The following is a 12,861-nucleotide window of genomic DNA, read 5'->3' on the forward strand; positions in this document are numbered from 1 at the left end:
CCTTACGCTACAACCCACTACCTTACGTGACAGCCCCCTACCTTACGTTACAACCCCCTACCTTACGTTACAGCCCCCTACCTCACGTTACAACCCCCTACCTTACGTTACAACCCCTACCTCACGTTACAACCCCCTACCTTACGCTACAACCCACTACCTTACGTGACAGCCCCCTATCTTACGTTACAACCCCCTACCTTACGTTACAGCCCCCTACCTTACGTTACAACCCCTACCTCACGTTACAGCCCCCTACCTTACGCTACATCCCCCTACCTTACGTTACAGCCCCCTATCTTACGTTACAACCCCCTACCTTACGTTACAGCCCCCTACCTTACGTTACAACCCCTACCTCACGTTACAACACCCTACCTTACGCTACAACCCCCTACCTTACGTTACAGCCCCCTATCTTACGTTACAACCCCCTACCTTACGTTACAACCCCCTACCTTACGTTACAACCCCTACCTCACGTTACAACCCCCTACCTTACGCTACAGCCCCCTACCTTACGTTGCAACCCCCTATCTTACGTTACAACCCCCTACCTTACGTTACAACCCCTACCTCACGTTACAACCCCCTACCTTACGCTACAACCCCCTACCTTACGTTACAGCCCCCTACCTTACGTTACAACCCCCTACCTTACGTTACAACCCCCTACCTTACGTTACAACCCCTACCTCACGTTACAACCCCCTACCTTACGCTACAACCCCCTACCTTACGTTACAGCCCCCTATCTTACGTTACGACCCCCTACCTTAAGTTACAACCCCCTACCTTACGTTACAACCCCCTACCTTACATTACAACCCCCTACCTTACGTTACAACCCCTTACCTTACGTTACAACCCCCTACCTTACATTACAACCCCCTACCTTACCTTACAACCAACCCCTACCTCACTTACAGCCCCCTACCTTACATTACAACCCCTTACCTTACGTTACAACCCCCTACCTTACATTACAACCAACCCCTACCTCACTTACAACCCCCTACCTTACATTACAACCCCTTACCTTACGTTACAACCCCCTACCTTACATTACAACCCCCTACCTTACGTTACAACCAACCCCTACCTCACGTTACAACCCCCTACCTTACATTACAACCCCCTACCTTACGTTACAACCCCCTACCTTACATTACAACCAACCCCTACCTCACGTTACAACCCCCTACCTTACATTACAACCCCTTACCTTACGTTACAACCCCCTACCTTACATTACAACCAACCCCTACCTCACGTTACAACCCCCTACCTTACATTACAACCCCTTACCTTACGTTACAACCCCCTACCTTACATTACAACAAACCCCTACCTCACGTTACAACCCCCTACCTTACATTACAACCCCTTACCTTACGTTACAACCCCCTACCTTACATTACAACCCCCTACCTTACGTTACATCTCAAGATTCATAAAGAAATGCAAGACATCGTGTGTTGAACATTATTTGTTATGCTCGCCCAGACATTACGCACAACTGAGGCACTAAGCAAGGCCGTCTCATTAACGATATATTTGCATATTTATATATTATGATTGATCACCGTTTCCCGCGCCAGCGAGGTAGCGCCAGGAAACAGAAGAAGAATAGCCCATCCACTCAAACACACACACACACACACACACACACACACACACATGTATACGTGTATATATATATATATATATATATATATATATATATATATATATATATATATATATATATATATATATATATATATATATGTATATATATGTATATATAGAAGAAGAATAGCCCATCCACTCAAACACACACACACACACACACACACACACACACACACATGTATACGTGTATATATATATATATATATATATATATATATATATATATATATATATATATATATATATATATATATATATATATATATATATATTTTTTTTTTTTTTTTTTTTTTTTTTTTTTTTTTTTTTTTACTTTGTCGCTGTCTCCCGCGTTTGCGAGGTAGCGTAAGAACAGAGGACTGGACCTTTGAGGGAATATCCCCACCTGGCCCCCTTCTCTGTTCCTTCTTTTGGAGAATCAAAAAAAAAAAAAAACAAGAGGGGGAGGATTTCCAACCCCCCGCTCCCTTCCCTTTTAGTCGCCTTCTACGACACGCAGGGAATACGTGGGAAGTATTCTTTCTCCCCTATCCCCAGGGATACTATATATATATATATATATATATATATATATATATATATATATATATATATATATATATATATATATATATATATATATATATATATATATATATATATATATGCATATATATGCATATATATATGCATATATATATATATATATATATATATATATATATATATATATATATATATATGTATATATATATATATATATATATATATATATATATATATATATATATTTATGTATACACACACATAAACGCCCACACACACACATATACATACCTATACATTTCAACGTATACATACATATAAATACACAAACATATACATATATATACATGTACATATTCATACATGCTGCCTTCATCCATTTCCGCCGCCACCCCGACACACATGAAATGGCACCCCCTCCCCTGCGTGCTCCCGAGGTAGCGCTAGGAAAAGACAACACAGGCCACATTCGTTCACACTCAGTCTCTAGCTTTCATGTGTAATGCACCGAAACCACAGCTCCCTTTCCACATCCAGGCCCAACAAAACTTTCCATGGTTTACCCCAGACGCTTCACATGCCCCGGTATACCACATCCTTCCAATTCACTCTATTCCTTGCACGCCTCTCACCCTCCTGTATGTTCAGGCCTCGATCACTCAAAATCTTTTTCACTCCATCCTTTCACCTCCAATTTGGTCTCCCACTTCTCCTTGTTCCCTCCACCTCTGACACATGTATCCTCTTTGTCAATCTTTCCTCACTCATTCTCTCCATGTGACCAAACCATTTCAAAACACCCTCTTCTGCTCTCAACCACACTCTTTTTATTACCACACATCTCTCTTACCCTTTCATTACTTACTCGATCAAACCACCTCACACCACATATTGTCCTTAAACTTTTCATTTTCAACACATTCACCCTCCTCCGTACAACGCTATCTATAACCCATGCCTCGGAGCTATATGATATTGTTTGAACTACTATTCCTTCAAACATGCCCATTTTTGCTCTCCGAGATAATATTCTCTCCTTCCTCACAGTCTTCATCGCTCCCAGAACCTTCGCCTCCTCCCCCACCTTGTGACTCACTTCTGCTTCCATGGTTCCATTCGCTGCTAAGTCCACTCCCAGTTATCTAAAATATTTCACTTCCTCAAATTTTTCTCCGTTCAAACTTACCTCCCAGTTGACTTGTCCCTCAACCCTACTGTACCTTATAACCTTGTTCTTATTCACATTTACTCTCAACTTTCCTCTTTCACACACTTTACCAAACTTAGTTACAAACTTCTGTAGTTTTTCCCACTATTCAGCCCCCCAGAACTATATCATCGGCGAACAAAACTGATTCATTTCCCAGGCCCTCTCATCCACAACAGACTGCATACTCGCCCTTCTGACCAAAACAATTCTATTTGTCTGTTTAATTTATAAACAAATTAAACAACCATGGGGAAATCACACACCCCTGTCACAGACCGACATTAACTGGGAACCAATCACTCTCCTCTCTTCCTACTCGTACACATGCCTTACATCCTCGATAGAAACTTTTCACTGCTTCTAACAACTTGCCTCCCACACCATATATTCTTAATACCGTCCACAGAGCATCTCTATCAGCTCTATCATATGCCTTCTCCAGATTCATAAATGCTACGTACAGATCCATCTGTTTTTCAAAGTATTTCTCACATACATTCTTCAACGCAAACACATGATACACACATCCTCTACCACTTCTGAAACCACACTGCTCTTCCCCAATCTGATGCTCTGTACATGCCTTCATCCTCTCAATCAATACCCTCCCATATAATTTCCCAGGAATACTCAACAAACTTATTCCTCTGTAGTTTGAACACTAACCTTTATCCCCTTTACCTTTGTACAATGGCACTATGCAAGGATTCCGCCAATCCTCAGGCATTTCACCATGCATACATACATTGAATATCCTTACCAACCAATCAACAATACAGTTACCCCTTTCTTAATATATTCAACCGAAGGACTATCCAAACCCGCCGCCTTGCCGGATTTTATCTTCCGCAAAGCTTTCACAACCTCTTTTAACCAAAACATTCTCCCTAACCCTTTCGCTTCGCATCCACCCCAACCAAAGTACCCAACATCTGCCACTCTATCATCCAACATATTAAAAAAAACCTTCAAAATACTCACTCCATCACCTTCTCACTTCATCACTGCCTGTTATCACTCCCTCCCTTGCCCCCTTTACCGATGATTCCACTCCCCTCACGTCATTTGCTCTCTTCTTTTTTCATTCTACACTCAATCTTTCTTTGTACCTCCTCACACAAGTCTCCTTACCAAGCTTACTTACATTTCTCTCTCAGCACATCAATATCCAAAAGTCTCACTTTTACACGCCTGTCAGTTAACACGTAATCCAATAGTGCCCTTTGACCATCTCTCCTACTTACATACGTATACTTATGTTTATTCATCTTTTTAAACAGGTATTCCCAATCACCAGTCTTTTTTCAGCATACAAATCCATAAGCTCTTCACCATTTTCATTCACAACACTGAATACTCCACGTATACCAATTATACCCTCAACTGCCACATTACTCACCTTCGCATTTAAATCACCCATCACTAATACCCATTTCATACATCAACGCTGCTGACACACTCACTCAAGTGCTCCCAAAACACTTGCCTCTCATAATCTTTCTTCTCATGACCAGGTGCATAAGCACCAATACCCACCCATCTCTCTCCATCCACTTTCAGTTATACCCACATAAATCTAGAATTTACTTTCAAACACTCTATCACACACTCCCACAACTCCTGCTTCAGGAGTAGTGCTACTCCTTAGCCTAAGCCAAGTACCCATTTTATCTACCATTCCTGAAGGGTGAATGAAAAGCTGGTTTGCCTGTGGGCTGACTGCCACAACCAGAATTCGAACCTGCGCCGCTTGGATTAATACAGCCCCTAAAATGGATCAATATAGTCACCAGGCCTAGGTCTACATATTCCCAGGCCTAGGTCAATATAGCCCCAAGCGTGGATCCGTATGAACCCCAAATCCAGAGCATTGTAGCCCCAAGACTGGATCAATAGACCCCAGGTATGGCTCATGACAACCCCCAGGCTTGGATCACTTGAACCCCTAAGCCTACATCATTATGGCCCCAAGCCTGGATCCCAACAGCCCTCAGTTCTTGATCATTATAGTTCTCATGCCTAGATCACTATTGCCCCACTCCTAGATCATTATAACCCTCAAAACTAAATCGTTATAACCCCCAAGCCTGAATCACTATAAATCTCAAGGCTGGATCCTTATAGCTCCCAAGCCTGGATCACTATAGCTATCAAGTCTGTATCACTATAGCCCCATGCTTGAATCACCATAACCCCCCAAGCCTGGATCACTATATCCCCGAAATCTGGATCTATAGGACCAAGCTTTGATCACTATAGTCTTCAGGCATGGATTATCATACCCCCCAAGTCTGGATCACTATAGCCTCCGAGCATGGATCACTACATTCTCCAAACCTGGATCAGTGTGGCTCCCAAACCTGAATAAGTATAGCCCTCAATCCTGGATCACTATTGTCCCAAAGCCCCGATCACCATAGCTCCTACGTCTGGATGATTATATCCCCAAGCCTGGAACACTATAGTCTCTAAGCCTGATAGCATTATAGACCAAAGTCTAAATCAATATAGCCCCTAATAATGAATCATCATAGCCCTCAGTTCTAGAACACTATAGCCTCTAGGCCTGGATCACTACCACCCAAAAGCTCGGATCACTGTAGCCCCTTAGCCTAGATCATCATAGCCCCCAAGTCTGGATCATTATAGCCCCCAAGTCTGAAACACTATAGACTCTAAACCTGGATCACTATAGCCCTTAAGTTTGGATAACTATAGCCCCTAAGATTGGATAACTATAGCCCCCAAACCTGGATTGTTATAGCCTCTAAACATGGATCACTAAAGCCCCAATTCTGCATCATCATAGCCTCTCCCACAGGCTTAGATCACTATAGCCCCTAAGCCTAAGTCAATTTAGCCCTAAAGTGCTGGATCACTATTACCCTCCGCCCCCCCCCCCCAAACTGGATGATTATATCACCTAATCCTGGATCATTATAGCCCCCAAGCCTGGATCACTATAGCCCCTAAGCCTGAATCACCATAGCACCTAAGCCTGTATCACTACATCCTCCAAACCTGGAATATATCTAACAAGCCTAGACCAACAGAGTACCTCAAACTGGATCGCTATAACTTCAAAGCCAGATTATTATAACCTAACTTAACCTTGGATCACTTTAGTGCCCAACTTTGGATAATTAAAGCACTCAAGCATGGATCACTTAGTCCCTAAGCCTTGATCACTAAAATTCCCAACCTGGATCACTATAAGCCCCCCAAATTGCATCATTATAGCCCCAAACCCAAAGTCTGGATCACTATACCCTCCAGGTCCCGATCACTATAACCTCACGTTTGGATCCTTATAGCCCCAAGCATGGACCAATGTAGACCCATGTTGGGATCATAACCGACCTCAGTCCTGTATCATTATATTTCCCAAGCCTTATTACTATACAACGAAGCCTAGATCATTATATCCCCAAGTCTAGATCACTATAGACCCCAAGCCCGGATTATTATCGCCCCCATGTCTTGTTCACTATAGCCCTAAGTCTGGATCACTATAGCTCCTAAGCATGGGCCATTATAGTCCCCAACCTCTGATCACTACAGCCCCCAAGCCTGGATCATTATAGCCCCCAAACCTCGATCACTACAGCCCTCAATGATGGATCACAATAGCCCTCAGTCCTTGATCCCTATAGCCCCAAACCATGGATCATTATAGCCAGTGAGCCTTGATCACTATAGCTCCTAAGCCTGGATCATTATAGCCCCAAGCCTTGCTCACTATTGCCTCCAAGCCTGAATCTCTATAGCACTCAAGCCTGGATCACTATAGCCCCACGCTTGGATCACTAAGTCCCCAAGCCTGGATCACAATAGCCATTAAGTCCCGATCATTATAACCTCAAATCTGGATCATATAGCCCTCGAGTTTGGTTTGGTATAGCCCCCAAGCCTGAGTCACTATAGCCCCCCAGACCCGGATCACTATAGCCTCCAAGCTTGGATCATTATAGTTCCAAAGCTTAGATCAATATATCTCTCGAGCCTGGATCGCATTAAACTCCCAAGCTTGTACTACCATAATCTCCGTGTCTGGATCACTATAGCCCTCAAGCCTGGATTATTATCATCCTTGATTCAAGGTAGGATATCAACAATGGCTCTTTCCGCAGGATGAAGTAAGTTTAGCAGCAGCACGTCGACAGCAGATAGTGAGTGGTAATAGACAGACAGCAGTAGCAGATGGGCAGTGGCAGCAGCAGGAACAAAGAGCAGCGCCTCTTGCTGGAGACGCTGCACGAACACAAGGGAAGCATCAACTGTATGACTGTGTCCGAGGATGGTTCACTCCTGGTGACGGGTTCAGATGATCGGACAGCAAGGTTATGGAGCGCCTTGAGTGACCCGACAGAATACCTGGGAGTCCTACAGTGAGTTACCATCTTTATTCTACCATTCCCCCTACAGTAAATTACCATCTCTACTCTACCCACCCCTCCTACAGTAAGTTACCATCTTTACTCTATCCACCTCTCCTACACTGCGTTACCATCTCTACTCTACCACTCCCTCTACAGTGAGTTACCATCTTTACTTTACCCTTCCCTCCTACAGGTAGTTACAGTCTCTCCTCTACCCTTCCCTCCAGCAGTGAGTTACTATCATTACTCTACCCTTTACTCCTACAGAGTTACCATCTTTACCCTTCGCCCTTACATGAATTACCATCTTTACTTTACCCTTCCCTCTTACAGTGAGTTACCATCTCTACTCGATCCTCCCCAATGACAGTGAGTTACCATGTCTAATCTGCTTTCCCTTAATTCATTGAGTTACCACTTGTACTCTACCCTTCCCTGCTACAGTGAGTTACATTCACTACTCTACTTTCTTCTCCTACAGTGAGTTACCATCTTTACTCTACCCTTTCCCCTTACGATGAGGGACCATCTCTTCTTTATCCTTCACTTCTACAGTGAAATTACATCTCTACTCTCCCCTTTCCTCCGACAGTGAGTAACCATCTCTATTCTACTTCCATTCCTACATTGAGTAACCGTCTCTACTCTACACTCTCTTCCTACACTGAGTTCCTATCTCTACTCTACCCTTTCCTTCTACGGAGAGTTCCTATCTTTATTTCATCCTCCCCTATTACAGTGAGTTACAATTTCTACTCAACCTTCCCTTCCTACAGAGATCTTCATTACCATCCCCTACAGTGTGTTCCTATCTCTACACTAGCCTTCCCTCCTACAGTAACTTATCTTTACTCTCTCCTCTCTCCTACAGTGAGTTACCATCTTTACTCTATCCTCCCCTTCCAGAGTGAGTTACTATCTCTACTCTAGCCTTCCTATCTACAATGAGTTCCAATCTCTACTCTACCATTCCCGGATTGAGGGAGTTACCATTTCTGCGGTACCCTCCTCCCTTACAGTGAGTTACCATCCCTACACGAACGCACCTCTCCTCAAGGGCCATAGTAACTAGAACGCACTTCTCCGCGGCGACGCATCAAAACCCACATCTCCCTGGGGGGCATAGTAACTAGCACGCCCCTCTCTCCAGGGGAGATAGTAACCAGAGAGTATCTCTTCCTCACACAGAGGTTATCACACAGGAAGGATCACCTGTGTGGCCGTCAGCGGTACCAACGTCTTCACAGGTTCAGAAGATGCCACCATCAACAAGTGGGATATGTATACCTCAGAATGCCTCTATACATACACAGGCAAGTTATACCCGACCCTCCTCCTCATGGTACATTGTACACACACACACACACACACACACATATATATATATATATATATATATATATATATATATATATATATATATATATATATATTTTTTTTTTTTTTTTCATACTATTCGCCATTTCCCGCGGTAGCGAGGTAGCTTTAGGAACAGAGGACTGAGCCTTTGAGGGAAATCCCCACTTGGCCCCCGTCTCTGTTCCTTCTTTTGGAAAATCAAAAATGAGAGGGGAGGATTTCCAGCCCCCCGCTCCCTTCCCTTTTAGTCGCCTTTTACGACACGCAGGGAATACGTGGGAAGTATTCTTTCTCCCCAATCCCCAGGGATATATATATATATATTTTTTTTTTTTTTTTTTTTTTTTTTATACCTCGTCGCTGTCTCCCGCGTTTGCGAGGTAGCGCAAGGAAACAGACGAAAGAAATGGCCCAACCCCCCCCCCATACACATGTACATACATACGTCCACACACGCAAATATACATACCTATACAGCTTTCCATGGTTTACCCCGGACGCTTCACATGCCTTGATTCAATCCACTGACAGCACGTCAACCCCTGTATACCACATCGCTCCAATTCACTCCATTCCCCGCCCTCCTCCCACCCTCCTGCATGTTCAGGCCCCGATCACACAAAATCCTTTTCACTCCATCTTTCCACCTCCAATACATATATATATATATATATATATATATATATATATATATATATATATATATATATATATATATATATATATAATATATATATATATATAAATACATATATATATATATATATATATATATATATATATATATATATATATATATATATATATAAAATATATATATATATTTTTTTTTTTTTTTTTTTTTTTTTTATACTTTGTCGCCGTCTCCCGCGTCTGCGAGGTAGCGCAAGGAAACAGACGAAAGAAATGGCCCAACCCCCCCCCCCATACACATGTACATACACATGTCCACACACGAGTATACATACCTACACAGCTTTCCATGGTCACCCCAGACGCCTCACATGCCTTGATTCACTCCACTGACAGCACGTCAACCCCTGTATACCACATCGCTCCAATTCACTCTATTCCTTGCCCTCCTTTCACCCTCCTGCATGTTCAGGCCCCGATCACACAAAATCTTTTTCACTCCATCTTTCCACCTCCAATTTGGTCTCCCTCTTCTCCTCGTTCCCTCCACCTCCGACACATATATCCTCTTGGTCAATCTTTCCTCACTCATTCTCTCCATGTGCCCAAACCATTTCAAAACACCCTCTTCTGCTCTCTCAACCACGCTCTTTTTATTTCCACACATCTCTCTTACCCTTACGTTACTTACTCGATCAAACCACCTCACACCACACATTGTCCTCAAACATCTCATTTCCAGCACATCCATCCTCCTGCGCACAACTCTATCCATAGCCCATGCCTCGCAACCATACAACATTGTTGGAACCACTATTCCTTCAAACATACCCATTTTTGCTTTCCGAGATAATGTTCTCGACTTCCACACATTTTTCAAGGCTCCCAAAATTTTCGCCCCCTCCCCCACCCTATGATCCACTTCCGCTTCCATGGTTCCATCCGCTGACAGATCCACTCCCAGATATCTAAAACACTTCACTTCCTCCAGTTTCTCTCCATTCAAACCCACCTCCCAATTGACTTGACCCTCAACCCTACTGCACCCAATAACCCCGCTCCCACTCACATTTACTCTCAACTCTCTTCTTCCACACACTTTACCAAACTCAGTCACCAGCTTCTGCAGTTTCTCACATGAATCAGCCACCAGCGCTGTATCATCAGCGAACAACAACTGACTCACTTCCCAGGCTCTCTCATCCCCAACAGACTTCATACTTGCCCCTCTTTCCAGGACTCTTGCATTCACCTCCCTAACAACCCCATCCATATATATATATATATATATATATATATATATATATATATATATATATATATATATATATATATATATTCATTTATTTATTATTCATTATACTTTGTCGCTGTCTCCCGCGTTAGCGAGGTAGCGCTAGGAAACAGACGAAAGAATGGCCCAACCCACCTACATACACATGTATATACATACACATCCACACACGCACATATTCATACCTATACATTTCAACGTATACATATATATGCATACGCATACAGACATATACATATATAAACATGTACATAATTCATACTGCATTCATTTTCGTCGCCACCCCGCCACACATGAAATGACAACCCCCTTCCACCACATGCGCGCGAGGTAGCACTAGTAAAAGACAACAAAGGCCACATTCGTTCACACTCACTCTCTAGCTGTCATGCATAATGCACCGAAACCACAGCTCCCTTTCCACATCCAGGCCCCACAAAACTTTCCATGGTTTACCCTAGACGCTTCAAATGCCTGGTTCAATCCATTGACAGCACGTCGACCCCGGTATACCACATCGTTCCAATTCACTCTATTCCTTGCACGCCGTTCACCCTTCTGTATGTTCAGACCCCGATCGCTCAAAATCTTTTGCACTCCATCCTTCCACCCCCAACTTGGTCTCCCACTTCTCGTTCCCTCCACCTCTGACACATATATCCTCTTTGTCAATCTTTCCTCACTCATTCTCTCCATGTGACCAAACCATTTCAATACACCCTCTTCTGCTCTCTCAACCACACTCTTTATATTTCCACACATCTCTCTTACCCTTTCATTACTTACTCGATCAAATCACCTCAACCACATATTGTCCTCAAACATCTCTTCCGCCACATCCACCCTCCTTCGCACAACCCTATCTATAATCCATGCCTCGCAACCATATAACATTGTTGGAACCACTATTCCTTCAGACATACCCATTTTTTCTTTCCGAGATAATGTTCTCGCCTTCCACTCATTTTTCAACGCTCCCAGAACTTTCGCCCCCTCTCCCACCCTGTGATTCACTTCCGCTTCCATGGTTCCTTTCGCTGCCAAATCCACTCCCAGATATCTAAAACACTTCCCTTCCTCCAGTTTTTCTCCATTCAAACTTATCTCCCATTTGACTTGTCCCTCAACCCTACTGTACCTGATAACCTTGCTCTTATTCACATCTACTCTCAGCTTTCTTCTTTCACACACTTTACCAAACTCAGTCACCAGCTTCTGCAGTTTCTCACCGGATCAGCCACCAGCGCTGTATCGTCAGCGCACAACAACTGACTCACTTCCCAAGCTCTCTCATCCACAACAGACTGCATACTTGCCCCTCTCTCCAAAACTCTTGCATTCACCTCCCTAACAACCCCATCCATAAACAAGTGAAACAACCATGGAGACATCACGCACCCCTGCCGCAAACCGACATTCACTGAGAACCAATCACTTTCCTCTCTTTCTACTCATACACATGCTTTACATCCTCGATAAAAAATTTTCACTGTTTATAGCAACTTGCCTCCCACACCATATATTTTGTATACCTTCCAAAGAGCATCTCTATCAACTCTATCATATGCCTTCTCCACATCCATAAATGCTACATACAAATCCATTTGTTTTTCTAAATATTTCTCACATACATTCTTCAAAGCAAACACCTGATCCACGCATCCGCTACCACTTCTGAAACCACACTGCGCTTCCCCAATCTGATGCTCTGTACATGCCTTCATTCTCTCAATCAATAACCTCCCATATAATTTCCCAGGAATACTCAACAAACTTGTACCTCTGTA

At 43.2% G+C, this 12,861-nt stretch overlaps 1 protein-coding gene across 1 annotated transcript in view; it reads left to right on the forward strand.

Moving 5' to 3' along the window:
- Window positions 1–12,861, forward strand: part of LOC139751765 (uncharacterized) — a 34,692-nt gene that overhangs the window by 3,089 nt on the left and 18,742 nt on the right. The window contains exons 2-3 of the mRNA XM_071667309.1: window positions 7,540–7,797; window positions 8,977–9,101. Coding sequence (XP_071523410.1) covers window positions 7,610–7,797; window positions 8,977–9,101 — 313 coding nt within the window. The 5' untranslated portion in view covers window positions 7,540–7,609. The remainder of the gene's footprint in view (window positions 1–7,539; window positions 7,798–8,976; window positions 9,102–12,861) is intronic.

Source organism: Panulirus ornatus, chromosome 12, assembly GCF_036320965.1.
Source record: "Panulirus ornatus isolate Po-2019 chromosome 12, ASM3632096v1, whole genome shotgun sequence".
Classification (NCBI taxonomy): domain Eukaryota; kingdom Metazoa; phylum Arthropoda; class Malacostraca; order Decapoda; family Palinuridae; genus Panulirus; species Panulirus ornatus.